This window comes from Schistocerca americana, chromosome 6 (genome assembly GCF_021461395.2).
Source record: "Schistocerca americana isolate TAMUIC-IGC-003095 chromosome 6, iqSchAmer2.1, whole genome shotgun sequence".
Classification (NCBI taxonomy): Eukaryota; Metazoa; Arthropoda; class Insecta; order Orthoptera; family Acrididae; genus Schistocerca; species Schistocerca americana.
Genome location: NC_060124.1, coordinates 105,262,715 through 105,274,640, shown reverse-complemented (window position 1 = coordinate 105,274,640; position 11,926 = coordinate 105,262,715). Strand labels below are relative to the sequence as shown.

The 11,926-nt window shown below is 42.2% G+C and overlaps 1 protein-coding gene across 1 annotated transcript; it reads right to left on the bottom strand.

The window, feature by feature from the left end:
- Window positions 1-5,613: 5,613 nt before the first annotated feature.
- On the bottom strand, window positions 5,614-6,201 carry LOC124619994 (putative gustatory receptor 2a). The gene has a single exon (XM_047146658.1). It carries the CDS (start codon window positions 6,199-6,201, stop codon window positions 5,614-5,616), a length of 588 nt encoding a protein of 195 aa, XP_047002614.1.
- Window positions 6,202-11,926: the final 5,725 nt, after the last annotated feature.

Sequence of the window (11,926 nt, the reverse complement as noted above, 5' to 3'; positions counted from 1 at the left end):
GTTCTCATTTACTTGTCACCCAGGTATGTGTGGGTCATGTATGATAGTGTTTGGCGAATACTTCAACCATTTCCCCAGTTATAATGTCTTTATTAAGTCACTTTATTGTCTGTCTGTCTGTTCGATGCAAATTTTGCAACGGATTTTAAATTAGCTTCGAAATGAGCCACACACTTGAATTTATAGAAAGGCTCATCTGGTGTATGGCAGACGGTGCTTTGTGTACTATTGTCATTTCCCCGTTTTCTTGTTCCAGTAGCGAATGGTTCGTGGGAACAACGATTGTAAGTTAGCCACTGTGCGAGCTCGAATCTTTCTAATTTTTACTTTCACGGTATTTCCGCGAGATTTACGTAAGACGAAGTAATATACTGATTGAGTGAGGTGAACAGAAACTGAAATTTACCAAATTTCTCTAATGTAATTTCATTAAAATATTTTGGATCGATTAAAAATTTTCACACGTATACGACTAAAAAGCCGAAAATAATTATGTAAATAAAAATTAAATTTTAATCCACCAAGTTTTTAAATCGGACTATAAAGTATAAAATAATTTCTCCTAGCCCAGTACAGATTCCTAATCTCAAGCAGACAGTCCTGAAAATTTATGATCGTGAATTTTAATAGCTATAAAAACACTTGTAAGGTTTAAAAAGAAAAACGTGGAAAGTATAAACTGCATAACTGATGTATGAGTAATTCACCTGCTTACTGTTACCCAACTTACTAATTGATGCATTAGTAGTTCACCTTCCAATTATCATCTACAGCACGGCCCCACATTTCTCGTTTTAAATTTCACAAATAATTCATGGCTATTAAAAATTAACAATCACAAATTTTCAAAACTATTTTTATGGGCTAGGAGAAATTATTTTATACTTTTTAGTCTGAATTAGAAGCTTGGTATATTAAAAATTCTTTTTTATTTAAATTATTATTTTTCTCTAGCAGAGCTGAACAGAGAAAATAACTTCACGTGTGTTTTATATATGATGATGTCTTCAGTGTCGCAAGAACATTAGTGACTTTTTCTCCTGATGCGATGAATCTCATGGGTAACCTATTATTATATCTTTCCAATAGACATCAAACCTGATATGCCTTGCCTCATGTGCTACACAGTGAAAGCAAATTTTAGCAGCTACTGATGATAGACGAAATTAAAATATTAACAGACGCTGGAGGTCTTATAGGACAGACCAGTAACTTTATTTCGTATGGGTGGTTTGTCTGAGGGTCCATTCTCGTACTGACGTCACGTGATTCAAAGGAAAACAAGTTAGACCTCCGCTTATTATCCACGCTATAGGCAGAAAGAAAATAAACACAAGATTTTACTATAAAATATTTAGCTCTTTAGACATACAGCATATCTCACTGAAAACTTCGTATAATAAGGAAGAGTGTTGTCCCTTGGAATACTTTTCAAACTTTCGCCTCTAGCCCTCCCTTTCAAGAGAGGTTAACTTATTTTCTTGTTCCATTTTTAATGATAACATTCATTTTTTGCGTGCTTTAGTTTTTTTATGAAATTGCAAGAAATTCTCCAGAAAAGTAAAGTTTTTCCAAATGTGAAAGAAAGGTTCACTACACATGGTCATGTACCTAGGAGCAAATATTCGTTGAAATTTAAAAGTGTTGTCGTCGGAAAATCTTGTCAGTTCTGTATTTAATAGCATGTCTATTACTTCATTACTCTACTACAGACCAATAATTAGTAAGTGAAATCAAATTAAGTAGAAGTATTATCAGTAAGGAATTGCAAGTTAAATACATTTTGAAATAGGAGCTATTTGAGATTAACAGCAGTTTCCGTTTTCAAGACAAGGAAAATTATAAGCCATTAAAGAATCTTAGTTCATCTGCAAATATCACATGTTTCACTGTAGAAGACTTTCTTCTGTTTTAACCCATTTCATCCCATTGCTGCGCACTTGCAACACAAAACTTAAATTCACAAAATGCAGTCAAAATGAACTTCTTATACAAAACCCATCTTGCATGTCCTAAAAAGCATTCACAAGTTCGGGTATAACGGGTATAATAGCATATATTTTTTAATGTGCTACCTTAATTTGTATACACATCAGCTGTTTCTTCTCCACATCGAACCGTCTTCTCACAAAAACGTCACGTAATTCACTACCCGATATTTTCTGCACAGTCGTAACTGCAACGCCAAGTGGAGTACGTCTATCAGTATAGACTAACTGTTTTTCATCCAAGTTTCCACACTTCAACGCCCGACCTGCTGCCGAGAGGAAAATAAACATTATCGTTTTGCTCTTACCACACGAACTTGAGGTACTAATCAGCGCCGGCCGATGTAGCTGATCGGTTCTAGGCGCTTCATTCTGAAACCGCACGATCCCTACGGTCGCAGGTTCGAATCCTGCCTCGGGCATGGATGTGTGTGATGTCCTTAGGTTGGTTATGTTTAAGTAGTTCTAAGTTCTAGGGGACTGATGACCTTAGATGTTAAGTCCCATAGTGCTCAGAGCCGTTTGAACGAGACTAATCAGCTTAATAAGCTTAATAGCTTTAATTATTAATATGAAAATGAAATAAATACTGACTTAATGTTGTTCAGTGCACTGTCCTCAGTCACCATTAAAAACATCTGAACTCACTGAAAACTTTGTTTTGCGTGTAGGCAACACTGGAAAGTAATGTGTTAAGGTACAAGACTGTGGACTCCTGACGAAGTATGGCTTAACTGTGCGCGTAGTTCTGAAAACAAACAGAGTTTTACTGACTACAATATCTTGTAATTGAAGAATAACAACATTTTCCAAATAGCTTTAATATACTTTACAGCACATAAACGTGTAGAACTAAAATAGTTATAAATGTTCCAGAATGGAAACAGTCGTGGCTGCGAAATTATTTAATATTCATCTTTTTGATTTGCAGCCTCTTGTACTGGGCGTGTTTGCAGTTAAAATTTTTTGGATGTTAGGTCCGCCTGTTATGCAAAACACCGTTTTTCTCAGTACCCAAATATGTTTCGGCACCACTGTGCCATCATCAGTGGGTTTTCTTTTTATTTTGTTCTTTACATTTGGTGTGCATGAATTTTCTGGATCACATTTGCGTTAATTACTACATGTAGCTTGTCATGTTTCCGTGTGGCAAGCACTTCCATTCGCCGCATCATGCTGAGATGTTGTGATGCGTATGAAACTACAACAAGTGCTTCCACAAATAACGTAGTAAAACACTTTTCACTACACCAGAACACAGTGTGTTCATGCACACCAAATGTAAAGAATAAATAGAAACGAAAACCCACTGATGATGGCACAGTGGTGCCGAAACACGTTTGGGTACTGAGAAAAACGGTGTTTTGAATAACTGGCGGACATCACATCCAAGAAATTGTTTAATATCAACGACACGTTCCACTATTTGGGGCATCATCAGATTGTGTGAAAGTTGCTGCATATGTAACCCATCCATCGCAAAGACATATTAAATTAAAAATGGACGCAATAGTACCTGGATAAGTAATCCATCAGTTGTAAAAACACATAAAATGCAAGTTGGTCCCTGGGTACACTAGCTGACTCCACCGTAACAACACAAAATAGGACCATGCTTACAAAACAAACGCGGTATGACCCGCGTGCAGCACATACCACGTTCATTTTGTAAGCATGGCCCTATTTTGCCCTGCTATGGCGAAGTCCTCAGGTGTGCTTAAGGTCCAGCTTGCATTTTATATGTTTTTATGACGGATGGATTCCGTATCCAGTTACTACTCCGTCCATTTTCCATTTCATATGGCTTTACGACGGATGGGTTATACATGCAGTTACTTTTACACAGTCTGATGATGTCCCCAAAATGGTGAAACGCGTCATTGAGATTAAATACACTACTGGCCATTAAAATTGCTACACCAAGAAGAAATGCAGATGATAAACGGGTATTCATTGGACAAATATATTATACTAGAACTGACATGTGATTCCATTTTCACGCAATTTGGGTGCATATAACCTGAGAAATCAGTACCCAGAACAATCACCTCTGGCCGGAATAACGTCCTTGATACGCCTGGGCATTGAGTCAAACAGGTACAGCTGCCCATGCAGCTTCAACACGATACCACAGTTCATCAAGAGTAGTGCTCGGTCACCATTGATCAGACGTTTTCAGTTGGTGAGAGATCTGGAGAATGTGCTGGCTAGGGCAGCAGCTGAACATTTTCTGTATCCAGAAAGGCCCTTACAGGACCTGCAACATGCGGTCGTGCATTATCCTGCTGAAATGTAGGGTTTCGCAGGGATCGAATGAAGGGTAGAGTCACAGGTCGTCACACATCTGAAATGTAACGTCCACTGTTCAAAGTGCCGTCAATGCGAACAAGAGGTGATCGAGACGTGTAACCAATGGCACCCCATACCATCACGCCGGGTGATACGCCAGTGTGGCGATGACGAATACACGCTTCCAATATGCGTTCACCGCAATGTCACCAAACAAGGATGCGACCATCATGATGCTGTAAACAGAACCTGGATTCATCCGAAAAAATGACGTTTTGACATTCTTTCACCCAGGTTCGTCGTTGAGTACACCATCGCATGTGCTCCTGACTGTGATGCAGCGTCAAGGGTAACCGCAGCCATGGTCTCCGAGCTGATAGTCCATGCTGCTGCAAACGTAGCCGAACTGTTCCTGCAGATGGTTGTTGTCTTGCAAACGTCCCCATCCGGTGACTCAGGGATCGAGACGTGGCTGCACGATCCGTTACAGCCAAGAGGATAAGATGCTTGTCATGTCGACTGCTAGTGATACGAGGCCGTTGGGATCCAACACGGAGTTCCGTATTACCCTCCTGAACCCACCGATTCCATATTCTGCTAACAGTCATTGGATCTCGACCAACGCGGCAGCAATGTCGCGATACGATAAACCGCAATCGCTATAGGCTACAATCGGGCCTTTATCAAAGTCGGAAACGTGATGGTACGCATTTCTCCTCCTTACACGAGGCATCACAACAACGTTTCACCAGGAAACGCCTATCAACTGCTGTTTGGGTATGAGAAATCGGTTGGAAACTTTCCTCATGCCAGCACGTTGTAGGTGTCGCCACCGGCGCCAACCTTGTGTGAATGCTGTGAAAAGCTAATCGTTTGCATGTCACAGCATCTTGTTCCTGTCGATTAAATTTCGCATCTGTAGCACGTCATCTTCGTGGTGTAGCAATTTTAATGGCCAGTATTGTAGTTCTCCAAACAGGATTTTTTTTTAAATGGCTTCATGTCTCACAATAATAAAAACAATAGAAAATGCCGTAAATGGTAATGGCGATCTCTGGTGCGCGTTCCTTCATTTTAAATTCGGTCACTAGATTGAAACACAGACCAGGAAACGTGATGTGTCCCTAGACACATTATCCTCAAGATATAACACTCTCCTGTACAAAAAGATCCGGTTGATTGAAGAATAGTTTGTATTTACCACGTACTCATTAGAAGGATATAGGCACACGGCACAAGTTTTATATTTGCAAGACTGTGTTTGTAGCAAAGATAGTTTCCATACATGGCACATCAAGGTAGATGGGCTCCCTAGTTAAAGACAATATGTAGTACTTTAGGTAGGAATTTGTATAAGAATCACGAGATAAGCGACTGCAGCACTAACAGTAGTTACGAAGATTTGAAGGTCGATGTTAAAAAATCCCATGGCGGAAACACATAGTCTGTCCACCGGAAGTCGCAGAACGTCCGCTGCCGGCCCGGAACATAGCAGCGGCTCCAGCCTGGACAGCAACAGACCAGTTCTGTCGGCGCGCTCGGCCGCCGAGGAACAGGCCCAGCAGACCGCCAACTGGCGACACAGGGCGTTAGTAAGGCTGAAAGCGTTCACGAGTACTAGCGTGCTCTTGTTTGCTAGCGGGTAATGTGCTTCAGTTGTCACGCATACAAGCCAGTATGCGCAGCAGGTCATCACGACGAAATCTCCCAAGACCGCCAGCAGCAGTGCGGGTCCGAAGTGGAGACTGCAGAGGCGGGCGCAACGGTGGATGGTCAACCTGGCGCGCTGAAGTCGACGCACCTCCGCCCCCACCGCCCCCGCCACCCCGGGCTGTCCAGCGCGCGTCGCCAACTCCTCCAGAGCGTCCTCACTGCCCGTCGGTGGCCAGGTACTCCTCAGCACGTGCCCACGCACGATGCCCATCCTGTGTCGAAGTAACAGCACAGTGGCGAAAAACTGAACCCTCGATATCGTGACAAATGCTTGTAGACATAGCATGATGGACACCGTTGGATAGTCTGCGAAGTTATAGGCTGCTAGTGAGCTAACTGGCATTACAACCATGATGAGGACAGCACTCAGAAGTGAAACTGCTGTAAAGCGCGTTTTGCGATATATTTTCGTTACGTATGTACGATCTCGCATGGTGAACAGTGCATCTACCTTTTCCAGCAATTTCGTGATGCCACTAACGAAATGGTGCCCAGTATATAGACATCTGCATAACAATATACCTGACTCTAACAAAATCAGTAAAACAAAGAACACAATTGTAACACGGTCCGCCACAGGAAACCTTGGAGTTATTTCCATTACACGCATTTCTTTATAAATACAGTAGAGACCAGAGGCACTGATGCACGTAAGCCATATCACAGGTATGACGTAGCCTAAGAGTCTCTTTAGTGACGTGCCGAAGGGACAAGACGAAGAATCTTTGCTATCACTGATAATGGGAGCAAGACCAAAGATTTGGAACACAAGGTATAAGGGCCTAACTGCCTTTTGGATGCTATAGCCACTCGTCCGAGAAGCAAAACTGTATGCACTGCACATTATCCTGCGAGCTACACTCGTGCTTTCGAACAGCTCTAACGACTGAGTTGCGACCCTGCTGGCGCAGCACACCATAATTCCAATTTCGTTAATGAGGTAACGATCGAAACGTAAATTCGTGAATACTAGTAATGAGTCTTTAGCTTGACAGGTTAATTAAGCAAGAAACCTTTCGATCTGTGTATCCTGAGGCGCGGTGTTCGTAGAACTATGTTACAATCAATATCAAGTAAACCACGAAAGTCATTAGATAATACAATGAACATGACAAACATAAGTTTTTAAATTATTGTACGTTCCTGCTTTGTTTCTACAATTACAACAATGGCAGCCGACATAATCATGGAATTCTTTGAAGCAACGGCCTTAGGTTCAGCTTCTTTACGCCCACGTTGCTGGCTCAGATACTTGGACAAGACGTTTGCTACACGGCCTCATGGTGAAACGGAGCTACGGAAGTTTCAGGAATATTTGAACAACATATATGGGAAGATACAGTTCACGCTCGAAGTAGACAAGAATGGTGCAATTCCATTTCTAGAAGCCGGCCGGTGTGACCGAGCGGTTCTAGGCGCTACAGTCTGCAACCGCGCGACCGCTACGATCGCAGGTTCGAATCCTGCCTCGGGCATGGACGTGTGTGATGTCCTTAGGTTAGTTAGGTTTAAGTAGTTCTAAGTTCTAGGGGACTGATGACCTCAGAAGTTAAGTCCCATAGTCCTCAGAGCCATTTGAACCATTTCTAGACGACGAAGTATACAGGACAACGGAGGGCACACTGGGGCACAGACTATGACGCAAGCCTACACGTACAGACAGGTATCAGCACGCCCAATCCTACCACCACCCAGCGCAGAAGAACTCAGTCATCCGTTCTTTGGCAACCCGTGCGCTGCGCCTAAGTGATGCTCAAATCATAACACCTGAGCTTAAAAGGCTACGCACAACGTTTCTAGTCAATGGTTACAGCCATAAGTCGATCCACACAGCCTTGTCGACGAACACAAGTAATCATAAGCAAGAAATAGACAAACTGCACCCAACAGTGCACTTACCTTGTGTGAAAAATGTTACTGACCGAATAGGCAAACACCTTCACCGGGTTCGGGTGCAGCCAGTCTTCTGTAGTGGTCGCAGGATCCAGGAAGTGCTAGGCTCCACTACGGACAGCGTGGGTGCATTACACGCTGCAGGCGTGTACAAGGTGGAATGCTAATGTGGAGAGGCATACATCGGTGAGACTGGCAAGCCAATAGCAAAGCGCATTCGGGAACACGAGCGCTATATTCGTCTAGGGAAACACAACAATTCTGCAGTGGCAGAACATCAGCAAGACTGCGGAAAGGAAATAAAATTCAGCGAAGCCTGTGTGTTGGCCAAGCAGCCGGTTATGAAGAAACGCAAAATCAGAGAGGCCATCGAAATACTTAAACATCCTAATAACATGAAGAGTGAGGATGGACTCAGGCTTGTCCCATCTTGGCTGCCAGCAATCAGAGTCTAACAGACCGCACTGTCAACATAAGGCACGAGCATTGCCGGCGAGTAATTGCCGCAGCGCGGCCGACGTCCAGCAATTGGTAAACAGCAGCCATTCGATGGTGACCACCAATCATGGCACATAACACAAGAGTGAACAGGAAACAGAGGTTTCGCTCTTCCTCCACCGCAATAATCTATTAAAATAAATTTCTCTCTTCTTCTTCCTTAAGTGGCCCATGAAACGAACTATTTTTTAAAATTATGACGTAACGACATGCGCAGTGAACACTAACAACAAAATATAAGGGACACTGCATAGCTAGAACGCACCGGTAGACCCAGAAGAAGGCCGCTGCAACCGTGGCCGAAACGTTGGTTTTTCTCCAGAAGCAGTATTTTTAAACATTATGACGCAGTACCACACCCAGAAAATTTTTATGTGGATAGCAATTCTCCACTAAAGTCTTCTCCGTTAATGTTAATAAGCCTTTGTATTGAAACGCAAATGCGTTATAGGTCCATTTCCCTGCCTTTTCCCTGCACTCATAATTTAGACACAAAGGAATTAGAGACGTTCGTTTCGAGCAGGCATTGATTTAAATCAATGGGGAAGGATGAAAATTTGTGGCAGACTCGGATCCCCTGGGGTGCCTTCGCCTCTTACGAGGCCAATTGAGGAGCTGCTTGACTGAAATGTGGAGCCACCACTCACGAAAACTGACAATGGCCAGGAGAGTAGTGTGCTGATCACATGTCCTTACATATCCGCATCCGATGACGCCCAAGGGCTGAGGATGACACGGTGGCCGGTCGATACCGTTGGGCCTTTGCGGCCTGTTCGGACGGTGTTTGTTCTTATACTCGTAATTCAGTTAACACGTTAAGCGTGCCAACAGTCCTATGGAACTGACAGTGGACTCTTCGTTTGAGAGACATGAAATGTGTTCGCAGTTGGAAATATAAACCACCTACAACTGCGTAATGGAATGACGACAGTGCAACTCTGTGCTGGACCGGGAGTCGAACCCGGATCTCTCGCTTTACGGATTTCCCGCTTCGGCTATCCGAGCAGAAGTCATGGCCAGACCCAAACTGCGCATTTCGTCGTCCATGTCTCATCACTGCATAGCAATGGCAGTATCCAGATGATAAATACAAATGTTGTCGTTTTAAAGAAGTTTATTAAAGCATTTCATCTTCATCTACATCCTCTTCCGTTTCCATAATATTGTCCTCAAATACAGGCCCTCTATATACTCCTTCCACCTTTCTGCTTTCCCTTCTTTGCTTAGAACTGGGTTTCCATCTGAGTTCTTGATATTCATACAAGTGGTTGTCTTTTCTCCAAAGGTCTCTTTAATTTTCCTGTAGGCACTATCTATCTTACCCCTGGTAAGATAAGCCTCTACATCCTTACATTTGTCCTCTAGCCATCCCTGCTTAGCCATTTTGCACTTCCTGTCGATCTCATTTTTGAGACGTTTGTATTCCTTTTTGCCTACTTCATTTACTGCATTTTTATATTTTCTCCTTTCATCAATTAAATTCAATGGTTCTTCTGCTACGCAAGGATTTCTACTAGCCCTCCTCTTTTTACCTACTTGATCCTCTGCTGCCTTCACTACTTCATCCCTCAGAGCTACCCATTCTTCTTCTACTGTATGTCATTCCCCTATTCCTGTTGATATTTCCTTTATGCTCTCCTTGAAACTCTGTACAACCTCCGGTTTAGTCAGTTTATCTAGGTCCCATCTTCTTAAATACCCACTTTTTTGCAGTTTCTCCAGTTTTAATCTACAGCTCATAGCCAATAGATTGTGGTCAGAGTCCACATCTGCCCCTGGAAACGTCTTACAATTTAAAACCTGGTTCCTAAATCTCTGTCTTACCATCAGATAATCTGTCTGAAACTTGTCAGTATCTCCAGTCTTTTTCCATGTATACAACCTTCTTTTATGATTCTTGAAGCAAGTGTTAGCTAAGATTAAGTTGTGCTCTTTGCAAAATTCTACCAGGCGGCTTCCTCTTTCATTCCTTACCCCCAATCCATATTCAAGTACTACGTTTCCTTCTCTTCCTTTTCCTACTGTCGGATTCCAGTGAACCATGACTATTAATTTTTCCTCTTACTCACTATCTGAATAATTTATTTTATCTCATCATGTATTTCTTCAATTTCTTCGTCATCTGCAGAGCTAGTTGGCATATAAATTTGTACTACTGTGGTAGGCGTGGGCTTCTTGTCTATCTTGGCCACAATAATGTTTTCACTATGCTGTTTGTCTTAGATTACCCGCACTCCTATTTTTCTATTCATTATTAAACCTACTCGTGCATTACCCCTATTTGATTTTGTATTTATAACCCTGTATTCGCCTGACCAAAAGTCCTGTTCTTCCTGCCACCGAACTTCACTAATTCCTACTATATCTAACTTTAACCTCTCCATTTCCCTTTTTAAATTTTCTAACCTACCTGCCCGATTAAGGGACCTGACATTCCACGCTCCGATCCGTAGAACGCCACTTTTCTTTCTCCTGTAGTTCGTACTACACTACGGTTTTTGGGTGTTTCGCTGCCTCTTACTTCATGTTCGTGTTGTTCATTGGGTTGTGTTAGTGTTGCCTGCCGCTCATGACTTGTGTTTCTGTTAATCTGTGTATGTCAGTTCATTGGTTTCTCGTATTAGTGAAAAGGCTTGAGCCATATGAAGCTTCGCTCTCATTCACTCCTGTTTTTTTAAGATTAATGTTAACTGTGGGTTGTCGTCTGTTTACCAATGTCTCCATGTGTTTTAAGTGCTGTAAAGAACTATCATGCTTTATTGAGATATTTAGTTGTGAAGCTTCCCGCTATTCCATTGCCTTCAAATACTTATTGCGATAGTAACGTTGCGGGTGTCTATGAGATGTTTCGGTATATGCCGTTGATGTCAGGGTATCACCATTTGAATCTGTGAAGTTTAGTACGTCAGATGCGCTAACGTATGTAAAGGTTTCGATGTGTCTCAGGTCAGTTGAAAGATATACCATCTATACTCTTTGTGAAGACCTTTTTTTGAATGTTAATTTTAAAGAATTTGATGATTGCTTCTAAATACCTTTCACGATTTGTAATGAAAAGGTACCACTGACTGCGAAGTATTCGTCATAATACTTTGGGCTTTAATATTGGTCATTATCACTCAGCTCGTTAGCACCTTGTGTGTATCGTTGTGTTTTAATAATGTATGTACGCCTGAATTTGTTACTTTTCATTTAATATAAAGTGTTACCAGATGTAAGATCAAAGATTTGTTGTATTACAGTCACATCTGATCAAATGTATCTTGAAATAAAACCGATGTGATCAGCCAGGACGAATCGATGTCACAGTGATGTGTTAAGTTCACATTTGGTTTCCATTAAGAAGTGATGAATTAGAATTTTTCACCCCCCCCCCCCCCCATCTCTCACACTCCCTGCCGATTCAGGGCTGTTTATCATTATGAAGTATGAACGACCGACGTTTCTGCTTCGTCTTTTACAAGCAGGGGTTAAATGGAAAGCTGCCTGACTTAACTCTAGATCTTTCCACAAGAATCTGGAAACGAACACAAAATCTAAACCCT

Excerpts from the sequence above, each read along its gene's own strand:
- LOC124619994 (XM_047146658.1), bottom strand. The coding sequence starts at position 6,201 with ATGGGCATCGTGCGTGGGCACGTGCTGAGGAGTACCTGGCCACCGACG.